This window comes from Dioscorea cayenensis, chromosome 14 (assembly GCF_009730915.1).
Source record: "Dioscorea cayenensis subsp. rotundata cultivar TDr96_F1 chromosome 14, TDr96_F1_v2_PseudoChromosome.rev07_lg8_w22 25.fasta, whole genome shotgun sequence".
NCBI lineage: Eukaryota > Viridiplantae > Streptophyta > Magnoliopsida > Dioscoreales > Dioscoreaceae > Dioscorea > Dioscorea cayenensis.
Genome location: NC_052484.1, coordinates 948,687 through 974,545, shown reverse-complemented (window position 1 = coordinate 974,545; position 25,859 = coordinate 948,687). Strand labels below are relative to the sequence as shown.

At 32.0% G+C, this 25,859-nt stretch overlaps 2 protein-coding genes, 2 long non-coding RNA genes and 1 pseudogene across 4 annotated transcripts; 3 read left to right on the top strand and 2 right to left on the bottom strand.

The window, feature by feature from the left end:
* The first annotated feature begins 785 nt into the window (after positions 1-785).
* On the top strand, positions 786-3,669 carry LOC120275226 (pentatricopeptide repeat-containing protein At1g33350-like). Its single transcript, XM_039281750.1, is given in 5 exon segments — positions 786-1,063; positions 1,065-1,504; positions 1,506-2,473; positions 3,068-3,170; positions 3,258-3,669. Coding segments are annotated over 3 exon segments (1,554 nt in total). The 5' UTR covers positions 786-808; the 3' UTR covers positions 2,365-2,473; positions 3,068-3,170; positions 3,258-3,669.
* Positions 3,670-4,073: 404 nt separating this feature from the next.
* On the top strand, positions 4,074-6,335 carry LOC120275242. Its single transcript, XR_005541086.1, has 3 exons — positions 4,074-4,163; positions 5,010-5,067; positions 5,991-6,335. It is a non-coding gene; the product is annotated as an uncharacterized LOC120275242 (long non-coding RNA).
* A 1,622-nt stretch (positions 6,336-7,957) lies between these two features.
* LOC120275231 lies at positions 7,958-10,824 on the bottom strand. Its single transcript, XM_039281754.1, has 3 exons — positions 10,203-10,824; positions 8,576-8,748; positions 7,958-8,260 (listed from the first exon to the last, which is right to left on the bottom strand). The coding sequence occupies exons 1-3, from the start codon at positions 10,791-10,793 to the stop codon at positions 8,140-8,142; spliced, it is 885 nt and encodes a 294-aa protein (XP_039137688.1). The 5' UTR covers positions 10,794-10,824; the 3' UTR covers positions 7,958-8,139.
* An 8,515-nt stretch (positions 10,825-19,339) lies between these two features.
* On the bottom strand, positions 19,340-20,393 carry LOC120275546 (annotated as a pseudogene).
* Positions 20,394-21,148: 755 nt separating this feature from the next.
* Positions 21,149-21,652, top strand: LOC120275196. Its single transcript, XR_005541080.1, has 2 exons — positions 21,149-21,310; positions 21,396-21,652. It is a non-coding gene; the product is annotated as an uncharacterized LOC120275196 (long non-coding RNA).
* Positions 21,653-25,859: the final 4,207 nt, after the last annotated feature.

The following is a 25,859-nucleotide window of genomic DNA, read 5'->3' as shown; positions in this document are numbered from 1 at the left end:
ATTAATTGTTTTAATCCTTAAAATATAAATAGTAATGAATAATTTATGGTTTAAAGAACCGCAAATTTATAGACCATAGCTTTAACAGTAAAAATATGTATATATATAAGAATTTGTCAACCACAAACTTTATCATAATGTTTGAAGTTGGAAAAAGATAAAGATAGAGAGAGACAAGCACAATTATGGATATAAAATAATGCTATAAATAGTGTTAAAACCATGTATTTTTTTATAGTCGATGAATAGTTGGGGTGTATTAGTTTTTTTAACCGCATAGGTGTGGGGGGACTAGTAAAAATCAATTTGAATGGCTAAAATTGTCTAAATTACGGTTATAATAATAATATGAAATTTTACGGTGCATCTCACTTTATATTATTCATAACAAATGTATATATTCACTCAGTTGCAGATATTATTTAAAAATAATGAATGATTTGCAAGTCGTTGAATTGAAATCCAACAATTAAAAGATAAACATAGAATTGGATTTTTCTGAGAGTTTCATACACGACGCTTTCTATATATATATACACACTTAACATCATCTCAGGGAGACTCATAAACTCGTAGATATCTATAGCGAGCCGGGGCATTAGAGGGTGATGTGAGGGACTCACATGTTAAAAATCATTCTTAATTTTTTAATAAACAAAGGTTTACATATAATTATAAATTTAACAGGGGTGTAATTGTGAAATTCCGTGGTTTAACAACGTTGTATATATATATATATATATATATATGAAGGCAAGATCCTCGTCCTCGCGCGCGAGCTTGAGAGCTTGAGCTTCTCCGGAGATCCATGGCGGCGGGCTCTCCGGACGAGCAAGTCCTCTCCTTGCTATCCAAATCCTCTCACTTGCGCCATCTAAAGCAAATCCATGGCTACCTCATCGCTGTTGGCCACGCCCACACCCAGTTCTTTGCCTTCAAGCTCGTCCGCTTCGCTGCCATTGCCCTCTCCGACCTCGCCTATGCGCGCCTCATCTTTGATTCACTTCCATCGCCCAATGTCTACCTCTACACCGGCATGATCACTGCCTACTCCTCCTGCCCTGATCCCTCTTCGGCCCCTTCACCTCTTCCGGCTCATGCTCTCCCGCCCCCGTCCCCGCCCTAATCATTTCGTCTATCCCCACGTCTTAAAATCTTGTTTCTACTCGTCTCATCTCGATTTTATGAAATCAGTCCATTCGCACATTTTGAAGTCCGGTTTCCAGGATCATGGCGTTGTGCAGACATCGCTTCTTGATGGGTACGCGAGATTTTCCGATGTAGGTACTGCACGGCAGTTGTTTGATTCATTGCGTGAGAGAAATGTGGTATCTTGGACGGCTATGGTGTCCGGGTACCTGCGGGTTGGGATGGTTGGGAATGCAGTTGCGTTGTTTGAGGAAATGCCTGCGAGAGATGTGCCTTCATGGAATGCGGTGATTGCTGGCTGCACTCAGAACGGGCTTTTCTCTGAAGCTGTTGGTATTTTTCGGAAAATGTTAGCTTCCCTTTGTGGTGCCAAATCAGACGACTGTGGCTTGTGTGCTCTCAGCTTGTGGACAACTGAGTATGCTCCGGTTTGGGAAGTGGGTGCATGGATATATAACCAAGAATGATATTGAGCAGTGTCCGTATGTTTCAAATTCTCTTATTGATATGTATGGGAAATGTGGGAGCTTGAGAGAAGCAAGGTGGATTTTTAGTACATTGTCTGAGAAGAACTTGACAACTTGGAATTCAATGATCAATTGTCTTGCCCTCCACGGGCATAGCGAGAGTGCTATTGCAATGTTCAAAGAGATGGAATGCGAGGGATGTGAGCCGGATGAAGTCACATTTGTTGGGCTTTTGAATGCTTGTACACATGGTGGGTTGGTTGATGAAGGTCTTGACTATTTTGAGTCAATGAGCAGGGATTTCCGGATTGAGCCCCAGATTGAGCACTATGGATGCGTGATAGACCTTCTTGTCCGTGCCGGGAGATTTGAAGATGCGATGGGGATAGTGAGGGATATGAGAATAGAACCTGATGAGGTTGTGTGGGGGTCTTTGCTTAATGGTTGTAGGATTTATGGGGATGCAAGGTTAGCTGAATTGGCAGTCAGAAAACTTTTGGAGTTGGATCCCGAAAATGCTGACTATGGTGTTATGTTGGCAAACTTATATAGCGAGAATGGAAAGTGGGAGGAGGTAAGGAAGGTGAGAAAGCTGTTGAAAGAGGGTGGAGGGAAGAAATTACCTGGGTGTAGCTGGATTGAGATAGATAGTGAGGTGCACCAGTTCTATTCTGGTGATAAATTCCACCCTAGATTTAAAGATATTTATATGGTTTTAGAGGGATTATTTGGATTGGTGGAACTGTGAGAAGATGTTCAACTAATGGCTGGACATGAGTGTTGCAATGTTCAAACTTGAGAGGCTTGGGCATTTAGGTGAATGCGATCTGGTAATGCGTTAACTTATCGATAATTGTGTAAGTGTTCATTCCCTTGCATTGCATCGATCATGATTTTGATAAATAGCAGCCATTAATATCTTGGCCTTTGAAATTATGTCATTTATGGAAGTGGTGAAAATGAAACAAAAATATTCTCTCTCACTGTAATATAGAAGAAAAACAAACTGTGACTAAGCACAACCCAATGGTTTAATTATAAGGAAGCTCCAACTTTCTTTTTTCAGGGTTGTTGCCATGAGCTCCAGAAATCATTAGATTCATATATATGGTACACTTGTTGCTAATCAACCAGAATACATTAATACTTTGGTTTCTAATTCCTGGTGTCCTGCACCACATTAATGTACTTACTCTCCATGAGTTCATTCTGGTTACTGCTTTTAGTTGAAGAAAATTTGTGGTCAATATGATCTTCTATTATTTTTTGGTTAGTTACTCTCTCTGATATGAAGCATGATATGATGCTTAACACAGCCAACTAATTATATTTTAAGGCTTATGTTGTTTACCATCTTATCAGAAGTTCGAGGTTGACATTATCATATTTAGGGTTTCCAGTTGCTTTTCTCTGATAGTGTGACTTAAACTCTTTTACTTGATTGACTGCAGAACTGTGGGTGAAGCGACAGATGATTGTCTATCTTATTGACAGAAATACTGAGACAGTTAGTTTGACACAGGGAATTACTTGCTTCAAGGAGCATGATTCATGGTAATTACTGGAGATCCAGGAGTTTATGTGTCAAAGTCATTAGTTGATAACGGGGATATTAATTATCATCTAAAATAATCTTTGCAGTTAACATGGCTGGTGTTTTCGACTTCCATCTAAAGCATTGCCAATGTACTTCCCTTTTAGCCAAAGCCTTTCTATGCAAATGTTGGGAGGCCATGCTGAATTGATGATGGGAAGTAAGCCAACTCCATTGAAGGTTTCAGCAATATGATTGTTTGAGTTCTTGATGTTGTGAAGATGTCCATGATTCTGTAAGAGAATATTTTCTTGCGATTTGTCTTCATTGATGTTGTAACACTTTTTACGTATGAAATCCCAATGTTGATTTCCACTTCATGATTCTGCAAGAGAATTGATTCCTTCTCCAAAGCATAGACCTTGTACCTGCCACCAACCATATAGTGTTTGACTTGTTCCCTTGTGCTCTTTCTAAATCTTCAAAAGTTTAACTGTTTCAATTATCTTCTTCATTATCTATCTGCAGTGTTCTTGTGCAATTACTGCTGTTTAAGTGTGGTTATTTAAAAGTAATTAATTGCTGATGCTGTGCTTGCAATTGTATTGTGACACAAAAAAATCTTTTTGTTAAAGGTTGGTAATCGAAAACCTTCATTTTTCTCGCTTTTTGTAATTCTAATTCAAGCTTTATGTTGCTCTGGAATAAATCTGTGCACAGATTTTTTTCGGCTAGATAACCACTTGGAGGATAAATCATGGAAATTGAAATCTCATGTAGAATTAGAGAGTGACCAGATGAAAGCAAGCAAGCTGGACTGACATGAATTCTGATTTTTCTTGAAGATCAGGTATGCAAACAGCAGTCTATTATTTGATTTCTTTGTACAAGCCATGGGAATTATCGGTACTTTTCTCTCAGACAAAGAAAGCAATATCTTTGAGGAACACCAATCAGAATCTTGGATCAGTTTATCTTTTCAATCAGATATGATGAACAAGGAGAAAATCTAGGTAAATATTTTGGAATAAGACTTGCATGAATTGACAAGTGATCCTCATATTTTGTTTTCCATCTACTTCCCATCAAGATTAGAAGTTTCTGTAAGACTTCCCTTGTGTTTATATTCAAAGCATCTGATCTTTGTGATTTACATTGCAATTTACAGCCACTTGTTGAGACTCCACTAACCTTTTTTCCTGTTTCTCTAATCCATGCTCAAAACTTTTGAAACTGATATATATTTACAAAATAAAGAGACATTTAGAATTTTAGATCACCTTTGTATAAGATTGCTGTTTTTCCCTTCCTAGATTTTCCATTTAGAGTACTCAGGTACCTTTCTTTCTCCAACTCTGAAAAAACAAACTTTTACAAGACATAAGAGGAAAACATGATGTTTTGGAAGTTCAAGTTCATTGGTTGATCATCCAAAGCAGAAGACTCTTATGGCCACACAATGGACAAGGAGAAGTCTAAAGGCTACCTGTGAACTCAACACTGGATTTGAAAAAGTCTATGAAATTAGCAGAGGCTAGTGATCTTACAAGCTTTTTAATTCTAAATTCAGCATTGGAAATTGAAACTCAACTTGGTGACTTCAAGGCCGAAAAAACTCCACACTAATCTCAGGTGCTGCAGTTATTTTAACAGCAGGCATTTTAATATCATCTCAGTGAACTAATAGTTTGAAATCTAAACTCAAGCTTGGCATATATCTGAATTTGTTTCTTCAGATTCTTGATGCATGATTTGAATATCATTAGTGTTTAAAACTGATGCCGTTGTATAAAAACTTGGAAATTAGCAGATGCTAATGACTTTGCGAGTGTTTTACTTTAATTTCTGCTTTCATTCAGGTTGATATAGAGACTGAAATCAGTGATTTTGAGGCCAAAAACTTCACAAAAAAATCAGGTACATCAGTTATTTTAATGGCAGTTAATTTAATATCTTCTTCTGATAGTTGAAAAGCTTATGATAATCATTTAAAACTATATTTAAGGTTTAATATATTCCTTGGAAGAACACATGACAGTCAAAAGTTTTTGACAAAGCCTATGTTAGTCAAACCTCGTAGTTCATTAGTATTAGCAAATTTTATGAATAGCCAATCTCTATACACCACCATGCATTTATTTACTCACATGCTTATAATATAAAAGCATCATCCAAAACCCTACTTTTTTATCAAATGAATGCACCATTAAGATTCCTTTCTAGATGTTGGGATTTATGTCAAACAAGTGATGTCTCATATCTAATCCTGACACTAACAACTAACAGTAACTTTTTTAATTATTTAAATCAAGTATTCTGAAAAATGTTATTTTTATCTAGATTCTCTTAATTATTTTTTATTACCATTATAGTCATGTGAGAATCTATTAAAAATAATGGCCCCTCACTTTAGTATGTTAACTGTGTCTTTATTCCATTATATCATACCTTAACCTTAAAGTTGAATTTTTGTATCTGTATCATTTCTGGATTCAAACTACAACAAATGCTGACGAAGATGATTTAGTTAATAAGATTAAAATTTTAAGGATGGGTGATAAATTAAGATCAATTCGATGCTCTTTCAAAAATATGAATTTTTTTGAAAAATTTTGCAATTTTTTTTTAAAAATCTGGTAGCCCTATTATTCTTATATATAATAATGATTTAGTTACTAATTTGAATTAAAATAGAATTATGACTTGAGTATACTTTGAATTTGACTAGGATTAGCTAATTTGAATTTTAGTAAGATTTCACACCATGAATGCCTGAACAAATTAACAAAGTTACTAATTACACAAGTTCGAGGTTCTTTTCCTAACAAATGATATTACAGCTCTTAACAGACATCAATGGGAGATGGTGTCATTGCGTTGCAAGCTTCTCCACGGAGAGTTGATGTAGCAATTGGCATTCCATCCATTTCAAGATCCTTCAGTTTGAGAAGAAGCATGGATTTATCTAAAGTTCATCGTTTGGCAAGGAGTAGAAGCTCAGGGACTTTTCGGAGGGATGGCTCTGTGGGTAGCTTGAGTATGAGAGTTCCTTCACAAGATGTGTGTGATTTGATTCGTGATTCATTCACTTTGTCAAGAGATTTGGTGGAGGAGGTGCTCAGAGATCTTGATGACTCTTGAGATTGCTTGCACAAGCAAGAGACAGTGGTGATAGAGTAGCTGATGATTTGGATGCTGAAAAATGAGAGCTCGGAGTTGTTTTCTATGAATAACGGTGAGATTAATGGCAAAATTAGCTCCTTCTTCACTTCCAACTGATGTTATATCACGTTCAAGTGCAAAAGAAATGCATTGAATTAATAGTAGTTCATCTGTTAATCAAAAGAAAGATAAGCTTCCGGGGAGATTTGATCACATTTCTTATCTGGTTCACTTGGCAGTGTTTGGAATTCTGGGGGGTATTCACAAGGTACTTACTGCAAAAACTTTTTTTGGTCCTAGCCTTCTGAAACTCACAGGAAATAATTCGGCACTATACCTTGATCTTCCGTCTAATATTCTAGGTTCCTTCCTCATGGGATGTTTTGGTGTGATATTCAAGGCTGATATTCGCAATGTATCAGATTATTTGGTGATAGGATTAACTATTGGGTGTTCACCGTTGGCGGCATTGTTCTAGGGATGGCCATTGTCAATGAAAGCATTCAATACGGCGTAGAGACAGCAGAGGCATTTCGCTGAAATTATTGAATTGGCATCACAAAAGCTCTCAAAAAACCGAACTAATAGTCGAAAACTTGAGAGTAAACACTCATGAACGTCGTATTCTTGTTCTTCTATCAATGATATTGATCTTCGGAGTGTTATCCAGCATAAGTTGTGTATTAGCAAAGAGAAAGCTAGATAGTGTCAGCGACGGAGCTGTTCTCTGGTTAAGCTCTAAAATGGCCGGGAATTGGAAGGAGAAACCTCAAGTGGCGCTCCAATCGGAACATTAACTGCTAATATTCTTGCAGGTTGTATCATGGCAGCTCTCGCGACGATTAGTAAAGAGATGAACATAAAGATGTGTGGGATCATTGTGAGCTCAATTCAATTTGGATTTTTAGGTTGTTTGAGTACAGTGTCTAGTTTTGTTGCAGAAATTTTAGCAATGAGGCAGAGTGTACACATTCTGAGAGCTAATGTTTATATGTTGCTGACAATCATTCCTCTTTCTTAAGTTGAGCGGCCTAGCCGCTAAAAAGCAGTGGGTGTACATAGCCTCAGCGGAGCAGTGAGAGCACGGCACTGACATAGGGGCTAGGGACTCATTCTACACATAAACATTACTCACACTCTCAGAAATATTCCCTCACCAAAGATTTGAACTCTCACCATTTGTGAAGGGTTCTATCGTGATCTCGCAATCGATAGTAATTATCTGGTCATTAGTAATCATTCCTTCATTTGGATTGGGAATTTTGATATACTCTTTGCCTATTTGGTTGAAACATTATAATTAATTATATATATATATATATATATATTTTAATTATTATTCAGATTGAAGATTGAAAATTTTAGTACAATCTTAATAATGTTATTTAAGCCGAATTTATGATCCAAACATCATGGATGCTAAATATTAGATGGAAAAAAATTATTTTTTATAATATAAATTTTTAATGTTTAAAATGTGTACAATATAAATTGAGATACTCTTTGCCTGTTTGGTTGAACCATTACAATTTGAATTTTGTTTTATTCCTTCTCTCAAATTTTATACAACACTCAATTGTATATAAAATGTTAGACCAAACAATGGAGAAAGTATATCAAACTATTAAAACTACATGCATTCTCATTAAATTGCATTTCTAATAATATATATTTATATTCATGAACAAAGTTACAAAACTCAGTATTATTACTACACAGAAAATGTCAAAGCTTCTTTCTTGTTTTTATTCCTTTAACAAACAACAACTAAAACAAAAGATAACAAGAAGTCAGTCCCATAACATTAGAACAGAATTAGACCATTTCTCAAGCAGTAGCAGAAGTCAAAGTTCCATGAGAAACTTGTGCTCCATTGAACTCATTCACTCCCTCTTCTTCATCCTCTTCTGTTTCCCATAAAAAGCTCGCATATGCCGCCGCAACATGGCTGACGATGAACAAATCAAATCAGTAAATGATATTTTTGTTCGAAACTTAATTAAGGTTAAAATCATCAAAACTTCTACATTTTGAATTTGATTAAATCCAGATTGGCTTTCGATATGTAAGTTTAGTTTCTTTAAGAAAATGACAATTTCGAGTCTTCGACATAAACTTGGACTGATGGTTCAGTTGCAAAAATTGAAACTTCAATGATTAATGACAAAATGAAGGCAAACTCGATCTATAGTCAATAATCACGGATAGTTTTGAGTCGTAATAAGATTGTAATAAGATTATGAATGATTTTCATCAGTTATACCTATCATGAGGAGAGGCTTGAATTGCTTGTTCGAAGTAGGTGCACGCTCGTTCTTCGTCTTTGTGCAATTCCCACACTAGTTTTGCATACTGTGAAAGGATCTCTCCATCTCCGGGCTCTGCTAATATAGCTCTTGAGTAGTATTCTTCAGCTTTCGGAAGATCACTTTTTATCTGTTTACAAGCATCAAATCAAACCTTAAATTCACAGCAAATTCAAAACAAAGGATAACAGACCTTAAACTTATATTCAGCATGTTTAGTGAATAAATGCGAGAGTATTATATATATATACTGTAATATCAGAGGCACTGGTAATATAGCTCTTGAGTAGTACTCATCGGCTTTTGGAAGATTACCATTTGTCTGTTTACCAAGCATTAAATCAAACCTCAAATTCACAGCAAATTCAAAACAAAGGATAACAGACCTTAAACTTCTATATATTCAGCTTGTTTAGTGAATAAATGCGCGAGTATTATATATATATACTGTAATATCAGAAGCACTGCAGTAATAAAACTCTTGAGTAGTACTCTTCGGCTTTTGGAAGATTACCATTTGTCTGTTCACCAAGCATCAAATCAAACCTCAAACTCACAGCAAATCCATTACAGAGGATAAGAGACCTAAACTTGTATATATTCAAGCTTGTTTAGTGAATGAATGTAAGAGTATTATATACTATAATCTTTAAACCATTGCTAATATAGCTCTTGAGTAGAATTCTTTAGCTTTGGGAAGATCACCTTTAGACTGTTTACCAAGCATTAAACCAAAGCTCAAACTTAAGAAAATTTAAAATAGAGGATAAGAGACCTAGAGTTATATATTCAGCTTGTTTAGTGAATGAATGTGAGATTATTATGCTTGTATACTATAATCTCAAAACAATGAAACATGGTCTTTGGTTTGAAAAATCATGTATTTAAACAAAATATATGAAGAAGAAGAATCACCAAATTAACAAAACCAAATCAAGAAATGTAACCATTAAATATTCAATTGCAAACAAAACCAAACAACAACAACAAGAAGATCACCAATTTGGCAAAATATTCATCACAAAATTGCAAACTAAACCAAGTTGAGAAGTCTAATCATTAAATTGCAAACAAAACCAAACAACAAGACCACCAAGTTGACAAAATATCACTACAAAATTGCAAACAAAACTAATTTGAGAAAACTAATCATTATATTGCAAGCAAAACCAAACAATAAGATCACCAAATTGACAAAATCTCACCAAAAAAAATTGCAAACAAAACCAAAGAAGAAAGAAGAAGTGATAGTAGAAGAAGATCACCAAATTGACAAAATATCACTACAAAATTGCAAACAAAAACAAATTGAAAAAAAAATCTAATCATTTAATTGCAAACAAAACTAAACAATAAGATCACCAAATCCACAAAATCTCACCAAAATATTGCAAACAAAACCAAAAATCCAACAAAACAACAACAACAACAACAATAAGGAAATGTGAAACAATCATCTCTATTGATCTCCAAAAACTAATCCTCAAACTTAAAAAACCTCACCACAAAACCACAAACAAAACCAAAAATCCAAAAAACAATCACAAAAAAAAAAATAAATAAATAAAAGGAAAAAAGTATCACCTCATAGAGAAACTTGGCATAATTCCTAAGCACCAAAGCATTACTTGGATCCTCATCCACCATCTTCTTATAATACATCTCCATTTCCACCATCTCACCACCACCACCACCACCACCACCACCACCCACAAGCATCATCCCAGAAGCAACCCTATCAATCCCAAGCCCACGGGCAAGAAACAAAGGACCTTGTTTCCCTCTAGAGAAACTAAACTCCCTTTCAATCCCCAAACCCTCCTCCTGATCTTCATCTTTCTCATCCTCCTCCTCTTTTTCTTCTTCTAGATTTTGTGGAAGCTTTGAGTTGTAAACAGAGAAAGAAGGGATAGATTCAAGCATAGGGTTGGATCTACGAGAAGAAGAGGAAGAAGATTCATGGTGGTGGTCGGAGAGGAGAGAGTGAAGGTTGCCATCGGAGCGGGTACGGCGAACTCCGGAGGAGGAGGAGGGAGAGGAGTCGGAGAAGGGAGAGGAGAGGTTGCAGGAGATGTGAGCATGGTGGTTGTTGTTGTTGTTGTTGTGGTGGTGGTGAGGGCTTTCACCATTGATGAGAGAGTTGAGCATTGGTGTTGATGAACTCCTCAGCAACATTTTTAATTTTTTTATGATGATGATGATTGGTTTCTAATTGCAAAGTGGGTACCAAGCACTTCTTGGTTTTGGTGGTTCTCTCTCTGCTGCTCCTGCTTTATATATAGTAGAGATTGAAGGGTTTTATTTTATTTGTTTATTTATTTAACGTATAATACCTGAATTGGTCCATTTATTTTTTTTTCTTCTACTCAGAAATACAGTCCACTAATCTCTTTACTTTTGAAAATAGTTTTATTTAGTCTTTTCCGTTCTAGGCCAATTATTAGTTATATTTTTAAGAGTAGAGAGACTAAATGGGAAGAGATTAAGAGTAGAGGAACTAAATTAGATCATTTTTAAATGTGTCGTATTTTTAGTAGAGAGATGAGAACAAAATAAAGAAAATAATTCGGGTATTATATCTTTATTTAATGTATAAATTTGTGGTTGTATAACTTGTAACAATGCTTGGATTGTAAAATTTGATTTTATTTGAATTTTTTTTAATGTTTTTATTTTGTATTTACTTATGTACCCTTGTTGAAAAGGATGTATGATTAAAATATATATATATATGTATATATATTTATGATGATGGTGGTGGCTGGTTTCTAATTGCAAAGCGGTTACCAAGCACTTCTTGGTTTTGCTGGTTCTCTCTACTGCTCCTGCTTTATATGGGAGAGATAGAAGGGTTTTATTTTATTTGTTTATTTATTTATTTAATGTATAAATTAGTTGTTGTATACTTGTAGTATGCTTGGATTGTAAAAATTGAAAATTTTTTTTTGAAGGTTTTTATTTTGTATTTACTTGTTAAAAATGATGTATGATTTTTTTATTTTTTTTATTTTTTTTTTATTTTTTTATTTTTAATGATGATGATGGTGACTGGTTTCTAATTGCAAAGTGGCTGACAAGCTCTTCTTGGTTTTGTTAGTTCTCTCTGCTCCTCCTGTTTTATAAAGGAGAGATGGAAGGATTTTTATTTTTATTTGTTTATTTATTTAATGTATAAATTAGTGGTTGTATAACTTGCATCAATGCTTGGATTGTAAAAATGATGAAGATTTTTTTATTTTTGTATTTACTTATGTACCCTTGTTGAAAAGGATGTATGATTAAAATAGAAAATTTAAATTAATTTCTTTTAATAATTTAAGAATTCTGATTATGAATCAGGATTTCAACGTGGTAAAATTCATCTGAGATTCATTCTGACTCTGTCCCGAATTTGAATATGGGGAATTTTTTTTTTTACATTCTCATCCCTGTGAGATTTTTCAGGTTTGGAGATTCTTGTTCATAATTAATAAATTAAAATATTATTATTTATTTAAAATAAATTTTATAAAGCATTTGTTAAAATTACTATAAATTTTTTTAATAATTACAAATATGAGTAATTAATATGGTAAAGCCCTAATACAAAATACCAATATATATAATATTTAAATTCAATATTTAATATTTTAGAGTTTGAAAGTGCATCAGGAGAATATTCTCCTGCCCCTCGACTCTGACTGAGAATTATTTCTCATCTTCGGCTCCGTTTTTTTTTTTAATAGTAAAATGAATTGTTATATACTTATATTTAATAATTAATTTATTTTAAGACCCAAAAGTTTTTAAGAACAACGGCTCTAAATTATTTTAAAGGGTGGTTTTAAAAAGAGAATAAATCACTCTTAATTCTTATTGGTTGATCTTTATACTTTTAAGTTAAATAAAAGATATATATATATATATTAAAAATAAAACTAATTTCTTTGAGAATTCTAATCATTGTTTTGATTTGACGGAGGGAGATAAGATTATTGAATCATGTAAGTTCTTGTCTTAGTACATTTTTTTGTCTTTACTTAGATTAATGTGTAACTTTATATTATTATATAGATAATATTATTACTCTAAATAAAAATTTTAGTTAATTGGAATTTTTGGATTGGTTTTTTTCTAGATATATGAAACCAAATTGTTTATGATTTTGTTTATGATTTTTTTTTTGAAATAGTAAAATGAACTTTCATATTCCAAATTTTAGTTAATTGATTCACCATCAAGGCCAGGGCCATTGGCATCGCTAATTATAATTTTGTTTATAATTTTTTTAAAATAATAAAATATATTTTCATATATTTATATTTAAGAATTAATTTATTTTAAGACCCACAAGTTTTTTAAGAACAACGGGCTCTAAATTATTTTGGAGGCGGTTTTAAAAACGGAATGAATCTCTCTTAATTTTTATTTGTTGATAAGTCTTTCTAGTTTGTACCTTACGCGGGAAGTTAAATAAAAGATATATTATTACTCTAAATAAAAAAATTTAGTTAATTGGATTTTTTGGATTGATTTTTTCTAGATATATGAAACCAAATTGAATTTGGCATTGAGTAGTTAGCAAGTACAAACATTTCAAAGGGGCATGTAAGTAATTTCACCATTAATATTTCTAGTTGGGAAAGGGTTGTCACTTGTCAATGAAGGTGACAAATAAAATGAAAGGAGGTGAGAGGAAAAGGTTGAGGTATCACATGCAAGGCTCTTATTGAATGCATCACCACTTGCCTCATTATTGAATGAAGGGCAAAGCAAAAGATATATTTATGGAGTGAAGAAGATCTAGGACTCTTTGAGAGTCATGACTTCAAACAAAATTTATAGAATTTTTATTTTTTTTGGCTTGATAATTCATTTCTCTCAACAGTATTTGTCGCTTTCATTAAATATATATATATATATAAAACTATAAATCTTGTGAGCAGTGAAGAGAATCACATGATTTACAGCTAAACATCCAAACAACATTCATTGTATCAATAGATTCATTGACTGACTTTGAGAAACTATCTCTCTCTCTCTCTATATATATATAACCATGATGGTTAATTAAATATTTTTAATTAAATATTTTCGTTAGTCCTTGACTAAGTATATTTAAAGATTCGATTCGTATCTTGCCTAAAAATTCTATTTTGTCCCCACCTTGTTGTATGGTTGCATGTCCACCACATGTGCATTGTCTTCTTCCAATGATTTTTTCTTTTACCCTTTCAAATGTGCCAATTATTATTATTATTATTATTATTATTATTATTATTATTAATATTATTATTATTATTTAATGCATATTTACAAATAACTCGTAATGTATAAACATAATTTGTATATTATCATATATGTTTATCTCTTTGATATTTCTTTATAAAACTGTGCTTATCGTTTTTATCATATATATATATATATAAACATAGCAAAGTACTGTTAATAAAAAAGATTTTCTATTGAATTCAAAAATCATTTCTAATATAGAAATGTGAATTTAAAATATCATATAATGATTAATCAAACTTGAAGGATTGATTCTCAAGAATTTTTTAATTTTTTTTATCATTACAAAAAATACAAATTAAATTAAGTTAAATTTTAAAATATAACTTTTTGTATTTTTCTCAATGTCTTGGCTATTTACCATAAGTGTGAGAAACAGATGATTAATAAAATTTGGATATGTCATAAGATTGGAAAAATGTATATGAAACAAAATTTCATTTTACTTTGTCAAAATGAAAACTTGAAGTTAAATTTTATCCTTTATATATATATATATATTTTTGGTCTTTGATTCATTGCTTTTTTAAGGTGTCACACGATGTAAATTATTTTTTTAATATGTTATTAGTACTATTATTTATTTAGGCTTTAAATGATAAAATTTCATAAGTGAATATTAAGGAATTTAGTTTTAAAGTTATTATTGATATAGCAACTATGATAGTGCTCCTCATAATAGAGACATGAAACAAACAAACAAAAAAAGATTCTTTTTGATATAAAAAATGAGATTTTTTTATAGAAAAAAAACAAAATAAAACAGAGATCAACTCCATCACAAAAATTTATTTGTTAATGATAATAAAATATGGCAAGTTGCATGGGAACTTCATGTCGGTGGAATATTTAAAGAACTCAATAGAGTGAGAAAGTGTGCAACTTGTTTGACCAAAATCAACAGCCATGAAAAAATAATAATAAATAAATAAAATAAAATAAAATAAATAAGAAAGAATGGCACTTTTGAGTTTACCACACCAGAGGTGGGCACGGGCCGTCCGGAAAACCGGCCCGGCCCGTGGCCGGCCCGCCGGTTCATTGACCCTCAACCGCCCGTCATGTAAAGCGGGCGGTTACGGGTTAGGGTTTTCCCAACCCGTGACCCGGCAGGTTGACCCGCCGGGTCAAAAACCCGGTTGAGCCCGGCGGGCAGGGTCAAATCCAGCTTAATGTTATTGTTTGTTTTTTTAATACTAAGATCTTTGTTGGTCATGGGATTTGAGCCCATGATCTTGAACTCGGATAAGAAAACCCAACCACTGAAAGCTACAATTTACTTCAATATTTGTTGGAAAGAATTATATATAGATAGATGTAGGATATAGATCAAAAATATTTTTATATATTTAATTTATAAAAAAATTAAGAAACCATATAATAAATTAAAAAAATTATACAAATCAATTAGTAAAAATATCAAAGTATCAAACAATAAATTTTTCATAAATATTTTTTTAAAAAATAATTATTTTTGTTAATTGTCTTTAGGTTCATAGTTCTAAATCTCTACATATCTGCACACTTTTAAATTCTCTTAAATAGTGCACTATTATTTGTCACATATATATTAGATTATTTTTGTTTCAATTTATAAAATAAAAAAATAAAATTACAAAAAAATTGTTTTTTTAAATTATATAAATCAATTTATAAAAAAATATATTAGTAAAAAGAATATCTTTTGAATAATGGTTCACACCATATTATTTTTGATTTAGTAACTTTTTTCAATAACAACATGATAAAGCACAATAATAACCCTATTGTCGGATAACAAAGTAAAAATCTAGAGCCCAACCCTAATTCTGATAAATAAATAAGTTGATGATAACTTCGATTTAAAAAAATAAGAATACTACTTATATATATCGTTTTATTGCGACTTAAAAAGGTGTCTTAATAATTTAATTTGATAGATAAATAAATTAAAAAAATGTAGTTTTTTTATCCTTTTTAAAAATTATTTTTGATATGTCTTAAAAATTTTTTTAAGTTATTATAAATTATTTTAAATTTTTTATTGTTTGGGATTAAATTTAAAAAATATGTTGTAACTTCTTTATATTTATTTATGTTTTAAACTAAAACAAGAAAAATTTATAGGCCAATTGGTTAATGTTATTTTCCTATGTGAGAGGTCCTAGGTTCAAACCCTATCCACTATACATTTTTTGATTATTTACAAAAACCCGCCGGGTCAAACGGGCCTGGCCCGGACCCGGCAGGTTCTGTGCTAAGCCGGGCCGGGTCCGGTTCATTCACAGAATGAATCGGACCCGGCGGGTCTCCCCTGTAGCACGGGCCGGTTCCGGGTCCGGTTTCCGGTGAACCGGACCCGGCGGGCCCGGTTAACCGGCCCGTGCCCACCTCTATACCACACGTTTCTTATTGAAAATGAAACTTTATTTTAATTTTTTAAATCATGGAAAAAATAAAAATATATTTAATTGCATGTTGCATGCATGTCTTCTACGTAACTCGTTTTTGCAAACAGCTCAACAAATTTTGTTTTCACAAATGGACCATTTCTTTGTTTTTTGTTTTTTTCTTTTATTTTGTTTTCTTTAAATAATTACTTGGAAGATTATTTGTGGTGGTTTGATTAGGATTTTGATTTGTCTTTTGTATTTTGTGGTGTTTCTTTTTGAATTGAATTGAAAGAAATAAGTGTGGAAAATTAATATAATATTCTTTTTGTTTTGAAAGAAACATGAAATTAATAACTTTCAACAATAAAAATATAAAATGTATTCTTTTAAAAAAAATGAACTAATACTTTGTGATAGGAAATATGGCAAGTAATGTTACTTTGATGTGAAGAAACCAAAACTTATTAGACCATCAATCTTGATTTCATTGAGAATTTTAAAAATTAAAACAATCTTTGATGGACTTAGAAAAATAAATAAAAATGTTCGACTTATAGCGTTGATACAAAACGATTGTTTAATATTTTGGAACTTGTTTATTTAACTTTTTATTTCAATAAATTTCTAGATTATCTTTTAGACGACATCTACAAAAACAAGAGAAATTGATGTTGATATTAATAGATTATTATTATTTCTTTTTTGTAATTTTGAGTTATAATCAAATCTAATAACTTTTTTTTCATTTAAATAGTATTATACTTATTGTGTAGTTGGCTATGATCACATGAAAATTTGGAGAAAAAACAGGTGAAATAATTTCAATATAAAATTATTAAAAAAAAAAGGTGAAATACTACTTTATAATTTATGATTAAAACAAAAAACAGCTAGTTCTACCAAATCTTGGTGTGCTAGAGAAATTATAATCAATGTGGATTTTTCATTCATCGAATTTGAAAGAGTCAAAATCAATTATGAAGAAATTAAAACATATTAAAACTTTCATTTTACCAATTAAAAAAAATACTACTAATTAACGTAAACTATATATCAATTTAAAAGAATGTTCATGAACCAAAGGGCTCAAAATCCATTGGTACTTGACTTTATTGTGGGGAAAAATAATGAGATTTTCAAAAAATCTTGAGTTTAAGACTCATTAAAAGCAATAATGATAATGAGTCATCGGTTGTAGGCGTGAGCTAACAACCCAAACTCCTCATCCGAGGGTGCACGAATTAAATGATTAATTTCCGATTCATGCAAATGCCCCTTGTGTATATAGTCGTTTTTGTCCAAAAAGATATTGCTGAGATTTCAACTGATAAACTCTATAAAGATTCTGTAACTCAAAACCATTTAAAAACAATATTTAGGATGTAATTTAACTGTAAATTAGTAAAAAAAAACTCAATACCATTTAAAAACAATATTTAGTATGTAATTTAACTGTACATTAGTAAAAACACAAACTCAATACCATTTAAAAACAATATTTAGTATGTAATTTAACTGTACATTAGTAAAAACACAAACTCAATACCATTTAAAAACAATATTTAGAATGTAATTTATCTGTACAAAAAACTCAGACAGATCCAAAGAGAAAACTACAAAATTATAATCAATTATATCATGACTTCCAAAATCTATACCCATATATTATTCACAAAAATCTCCAACTTTCATTCCTCAGTGATCTGCAAATCCAAGTAAATAAAATGATAGTTAAATAAATAATCAATCACTAAATAAACCCATCTCCATCACATCAACAACAAAACATTCTCAATAAATAAATAAACAAAATTAAATTATAAAAAAATCATGGTATAACTTAGTAATTTTTTACCTTATTTTTAAAAAGCCTCAAGTTCGAATCCATTCAAGCACAATGCAAAAACACAATGCAAAAATACTTGTTGCTTCTCTAATTAATAAATAATCATTTACAACTTCATAGTTCCTGGATGATTAGATGATTAGTTAATGTTTAGGGGTGTGTACGAATTTCAATGAAGCAAGTGGAGACGGACTCGAACATAATCATTGGTTACACTCATAGAAATGCTTTTTTTCAGTTAAAAATATATATTTTTAAATAATAAACAAAATATATTAAGACTAAATACAGTTTTAAAAAATAATTTTAAAATATTAATCTCTAAAAAAAATATTTTTTTTCAATCAGTCAATTACACACATAAACAATGTCACCCTGGGTGGACAAATAAGCATTGATCATCTATCAACGTTCGTATCAGCCTGTATCATAAACATTGTCACTATGCTTAAATGCACTGTGTCATAAATAATGTCACTATATTTATAATCAGTAACACAATAAAAAAATAAGATGCACAATATTCTGATATAAATCGTCCAATCAATTTTACACAGTATTTAAATAAATTTGAATCATTCAATTTTATTTCTATTATACTAATAATAATTTTTTTTTTTAAAAAAACACCTAACTAATCAACTCAAATTAAATTTTAATCAACCCTTATTAACTATGACTCTAATATGTACTGTGATTAATTGTTGCGGACATAGAACTTCCCCAGTTGATATATATAAAAATGGTTTAAATATCAAAATAGTCCTTCTATTTTTCGTTTTCCGCCCTTTTAATCCCTTTAAAATAAAATCCGTCTTTTTGGTTTGAACGTTTTCGTCCTTTAGTTGTAAAATCTATCTTTTTAGTCCTCATATTTACATATTTTCATCTTTTTTGATCCTCTAATTCGTATCTGGAAGGGCAAATGAAAAAGCAGAATCCAGTCAATTAAAAGACGAAAAAGACAAATACAAAAAAATACGATTAATGAAAAAGCAGATTTTATATTGAGGGCTAAAAAGCAATGAAAAACGCAAAATAAAAACACCATTTTAATATTTTGACCTATAAATATATATATATATATATATATACACATAAAAACACACACATATCACATCAACACCAAAAAAATAGAATGAAAATGAAATAAATTTAAATAGGAAATAAAAAGAACTCACTCACCATTTTTTTCCCTTTTCGTCAAAGTTTTTTTGCAAAAAGCAAGCAAGTCACCAGAAATCAAACCCTGCTATTCCTCCAACAACAATCGCCACCGTCTTCCCTCTTTCCTTCCCTAATTTCCACAACAATTCCATCAAATCCCCACCCAAAAAATTCACTCCAAAAATCTATACAAATCCAGTAATTCACCTCCAAGATCTCCTTCTCCGGCGCCGGCGCCGGCTCCAGCACCACGAGGAACTCCATTCGGGTAGTAACTATAGCTAATATAGCATTTATCAAGATAGACTTGGCCGGAAGCGGCGCCGCCACACTCCACCTCCACCTTCTCCACGGCGGCGACGACGCAATCGCCGCAATCCCCCGGCGATAAATCCCCTTCGCACTGCGCCATGGCGTACACCGACTCATAGCTCGTCGCATAGAATCCGGCACCGCCGCTCGCCGATAACCCGCTCTGAAGACTCGACAACGCGGTGCTTCTCTTCTCCTCGAACCCTGTCCCACCGCCGTCGGATCCGCAGGTCTTGAAGAGGAGTTCCGTGGCGGCGACCTGCGGGAATCCGGCGATCTCGTAAAGCGCGTAGCAGCCGGTGAGTTGAACCCGCGCGGCGGCGACGATGGAGCTCCCGCAGAGAGATCCCCACATCGGCGTGAGTTTGGAGACGCAGGTGGAGCAATCGGATGGTGTGAGATCACCACGGCACTGGAACCGGCCGGAGAATGCTTGCCCCGCCGTCGATGTCGTCGTTGTCTTGTAGAACTTTGAGGTCGTTGATTGCGCGATTAGGGGCCGTCGCCACCGCGGCGATCGCTTGCTGCGCCGTTGATCCTCCGCCGATTGTTCCATTGGCGCAGCCTTTGTACACCAAGCTGTAGAGATCTACGGCCATGGCGATCGAGGTTAGTGCTCTGAATCCATAGACGAAGATGATGATGAGAAGCCATTGATGAGAGAATTCCATCTAGGGTTTCTCTCTTTCTCTCTTTCTCTTGTTCACTAATCCTCTTCGTTGCTTTTGCTTTGCTTGGCTTTTTTTTTTTCTATTGCGTTTGCTTTGGAAAAGAAAACATTTTTGTGTGTTTTTTGCTGGTTTTTCTTTTTTTCCATTCTCATTCTCTCTCAAGGCCCTACAAACAAAGCTTCTCAGTGTTCTAATCCCTTCAAGTTTTAGATATTATCAGTTTTTTATTATTATATATATATAAAAATTTTTAATTAGGGAGAGAATTGAGAATAAAATGGAGAAAAATAAGAATTTTATAGTGGGGTTGAAAAAGTTGTGTGTGTGTGTATATATATATATATATATATATTAGTATGAGATTATGAGCATATTGTTTTCTTTGTTAGGCATTTAGCTTTTGGGAATGCTCTACAACTCAGATCTTTGTAATTTATTTATTTATTTATTTTTTAATTTTTCTTTTTTAAAACTATTAAATCATAATCTTTATATATTGCTGGTTGTTAACTGTAATGCATTCTTGAAAGTTTAATTTGATGTAACTTATGTATACTAACTTTTCTTTTCTTTTTCTTTTTTTTTTGGATAAATTTACTACTTTTTCTTTTAACTTTTAAATTTGTAATAAATATCTGGAAATTTATGTATATATTGATTTAAATTAATTTTAAAAATGGAAAAATATTAAATTGAAAATTTTTCTCTGGGTTTCACTTTATAAATTACTGCCATGTTCAGCTGAAGAGCTCTCTTGCTCTTTGATGCTCATTTGAGTGCCTTCATCTTCTCGTTTCTAGGGTTAGGGTTAGGGTTTCACTTTGATTCTGATGCTGGTTTCGTCGGTGGTGGAGTAGTTCTCCTTGACTCTCGCTGTTCTAAGGTTTTTTGTATGTTATCTCTAGATCTTTTCTTCATTCCATTTTAATTCATTTGTGTTCCTTGTCTTCATGTTTCTAGGGTTAGGGTTAAGGTTCATTGATTCTAGGTATCAAATGCTGTTAGGAGATGAAGGTGGTGGAGAAGCTCTTGCTGATGACTCTCCGTTACAAGGTTTTTTCTACATCTTTTCTCCATTCCATTCAATCTTGTTCATTGAGAAGCCATTGATGAGTGGTAAGACCCATATGGATGACAGAGTTGTGCACAAGTTTCGATGAAATAAGTGGAGGATGAGTGATAAGATTCATATGGATGACAGAGTTGTTTACAAGTCTCAATGGAGTAAGTGGAGGTAGAGTTCACGCATATACAGATATTGAGACCACTCGCATACAACCATAATTTGCTCTTTTAAAAATATACTATTATGAAAAATTTTAACGAGAATCTGAATACCAATACATCATTTTGTCGTTGGTTTTGTATTCGGAAATTTTGAATTACTTTTGTTGACCTTTTGTATTTCTTTGCTTCTTTGGGTAGATTTTTTTTTTTATTTTTTATTTCCAATTCTTCATTTTTTTTATGTGTATATCAGTGTATATAAATTGATAGGGTATTTTTAAGGCTAACATTATTAAAATAACATTGCTTCCAAAATATTTACTAAACTAACAACCACTACTTATCCCTTGTTGTGTGATAGCTCATACGACCTTAGTCTTCTTTGATTTGCTTTATTTTAGTATATATAAACTTATTTGACCACAATCCATGTGTTTTTGTTTGTTTCAAGAACTCTCTTCTTTAACACAAATAAAAATTACAAAAGATTTTATTATTTGGCATAAAGTTATAATCTTTCTTTTGAAAGTCTATGCTATATATCATTCCATGTTGAACCTTACTTTAGAGGTTTAATAAATATTTGAACAAAAATTATTCTGAACATTAAGTAATTATCTAAATTTGAGTAGAGTTGTGAAAATTTATGTTAGAGTTGTGTTGCAAATACATCATCTTAATAGAACATGGGCAAAATTAGAAAAACAAATTAATATTAAATGTAAAGGGAAGGGAGAAGAATAAGATCTAAAAATAAGAATAACATTGTAAACATAATGACTAGGGTTATTCTAATTTATTCTGTTAATACTGTCATGATGTCATTTCTCTCCATTGTTATTAATTACTGATACAATTTATTCTAGATCCTGTTGCTTTTTTTTGTTTGAAGTGAAGCAAGGGTTTTGGACATTGACATTGAAGAATGCTTGATTCATTCATTACTGAGTACAATAAAAAGTTTATTCTTTTCATACATACTAGTTTGGTTGGGTCAAGCTATATTTAAGCTAGATGATGTTTGCCCAAGCTGATCTTATTAGAACTGTATTAGGTCCAGTTTAGCTTAGTACAAAAATAAATTATATATATATATATATATAATTTTATACAATAATATAAATAATTAAATTAAATTTCTATTGCAATCCTTATATTTTGTCAAATGAAGACAAAAATTCAATACAACTCAAAAAATAAAAGAGGGGAGCCAAAAAGATATCGATATATTATCAAACCTTAAATCTTTGATGCATCTTAATTTAATTAATTATTAGGATTGGGTGGGGCAAAAATTTGTATGACTTTAAGTCTAGTTTGAAAATTAATTGGGCTTACATATTTAACTCTAATTCAATTTTTGTTTTAAACCCATGACCTACTTTTTTGGATTTGGTTCGGGTCAGCTCATGAGTTGCTCGGTCCATGGCTAGTCCTATAGTTGAAATCCACAATTTATTCTTTAAGTTCATAATTTAATTTGTTAATCTCTTATTTGCACTGATACACTTATAATCCAAAAAATTCATTTAATCTGTTACTCTCTTAACAAATTTTGTTTTTAAACAAAAATAAGTATTTATAATAATAAATTTTAAAATTAATCATTAATTGTATATTATGTGGAAAAAATAAAAGTAATCTTTTGCCCATTCATGCCAACCATGATTTTCTGTAAGCTTTGGTGCCTCATTTGAAGATTGCACAAATTGGTCCCAGCCTCCTGGTAAAGCACAAGATTTACCACTTTGTGCTTTTATTAGCCAATTTTTAATTATCAAACTGAAAAAGCTCTCCCCACCAAAAAAATGCAAGTAATTTATATTTTATAGTATCAATTTAAAGCTAAATAATTTTATATTTTTATAGTTTTTATCAATTTAAAGCTAAAAAGATTTATCACTTTGTGCTTTTATAATGCAATTTTCAATTATCACCTGAAAAAGCGCTCACCCAAAACAAATCTAAAAAGCGCCCACCCAAAAACACCAAAAATGCAAGTAATTTATATTTTTATAGTATTTTTTTATCAATTTAAAGCTAAAAAGTCACATTATTATATTTGATTATAAATATTAATTTTTATTAAATAGTTTTTATTACATTTCCAAAAGTGGATGGTAACTAAAGAGTGAAGCTTGATGTCTACAAACTTCACCATCTAAAATGAAATATCAAGCAGCAAAATCATGTAATTAGAAAAAAAAAATTCTAAATTATCTAAATATTAAAATTTTTAAAAAGACCCCCTCACCGCAACGTTTCCATAGAATAGTGATAGTGCATTCTCTTCGTAAGAGAAAGGTCAAGAGTTTAATACTCCTTGTAAGTCTTTATTTTTCCTATTTAAATAAACATTTTGTACTAATATATGTTCATTATATATTGCACTTTAAAATACAGCTCAAGCAACCATAAAAGAGATTAGCACTTAATGAAAGTTTTATAAATAACTACATTGGCTTGGTTAAGATATAAAAAAATTGAATTCACATACTTGCTCTGATACCATGTAGAATTAACTGAATTTTAAATGATTACAATACGAGTACATGGATGCACATTATTATATTAAAAAAAGTAAAATGCCGAGTTAGTTAATAAACTAAAGATTCTTCTTGGGGGATTTCATCCACAAACGCAAAATTTATGACTGACTGATATTGCTCATCATCATTTAGCCATATAGCCAAACTATTCGAATAGAAATTTATGGAATCAACTAAATTAAAATAAATAATGTTAGCATTATGAAACCAGAATCAATTTACTAAAATCCTAGGCCAAGCCATGTAAGATGTCTAGCTTCGTTTGTAACTACTATGATATTTGAATCCTTGAAGAGATTATTAACATGCTTAAGACACACATTGCAGGAAAGTGCACCCACATCCACACATACACATTCATACTAAGTTATTCTAACGGTTGTCACTGTTATGCAAATGTAAACAAAGAAAAACAGCTAGTTAATTCTTGGCATGGGAGGACATGATTAGTGGTTAGATGAAAAAATAAATTATAGTTGGTTTGAATATATATAGAATTCTTTAAATATTTTTGGGAAGATCTCAACAATCATCTTATATCAGTCATATCTTATTTTTTTGACGAAGCTGTGATGCCTAAAGCCTGGGGCAGACCTACATTGTTCTAATTCCTAAAAAAGAGCACCCTAAATTTGTTTTAGATTTTCGCCCAATTTCACTTTCTAATGTTGCTTATAAGATTGTTACCAAGATTCTGGCCAATCACATTAAGAAGATGATTGGAACTCTTGTTACCAAGGAACAATGTGGTTTTATTCCTGACCGGTCTCCTGTTGATAATATATTGGTGGTTCAAGAGACTTTCCACACCATTAACATGGATAGAACCATCCCCCTAAGATGTTGATCAAAGTTGACATTGAGAAAGCTTATGATACTCTAAATTGGGATACCATTCTTGCTATTCTAGTGAAAATGCATTTTCCTAGCAACTGGGTCTCATATATTAAAGCATATCTTAACTCTACCTCTTTTTCTCTTCTCATTAATGGGTCCTACTGATTGGTTTTGTCCTTCAAGAGGGGTCAGACAAGGTGACACCTCTCTTCCTATGTGTTTATTTTGGTGGCCCAAAATTTAATTGCCTTGTTCAATCTTACTAAGCAGCTTGATCCCATTCATGGTTTTGATTGCAATTTGAGATATAACTTTAATCATCTGATCATGTATGTTGATGATCTTATCATTGTTACCACAACCTCAAGGAAGTCAACTAGAAATGTCAACCTTTTGTTTAAATCTTTATCATCAGTTGACTGGTCAGAAGGCCAATCGGCTAAAATCTGAGATTTACTTCCCCAATTGGTTTAACAAGAGGGTATCTTCTCGCATTTGTTCTATCCTTAACTTTAGTAAGGCAAAATTCCTTTTAAATATTTAGGGGTTCTCATCTCTCATAAGCAAATTGCCATTTTCAATTTCAATTCTATGATTGATAATCTCAATACTATCAGAGTAAATTGGGCCAAAAGGCTAAAATTTTCTAAGGCCGACTAAAAGCGCTTTTTAATTAATAGTGTGTTAATGGCTGCCCCAATTTTCAAGGATTTCCCAAGTTGCTAGGAAATTTTTGTGTGCAAACAATGTCAATGGCAGAGATATTCCTCTGATCAATTGGTCTACTATCACTCTAGTAAAATTGAGGGGATATGGGTATTAGAAACCTCCTTAATGTTAAGCATTCTTTAATGGCCAAGAATCTTTTCAACTATTTTAATAGGCAAAATTCCATTTGAGTAGATATCCTTTACTTAAAATATAGGAACCACAACTTTTGGACTCACAAAATTCCTTCTATCGGCTCTAGTCGTGAGGATTGATCAAAC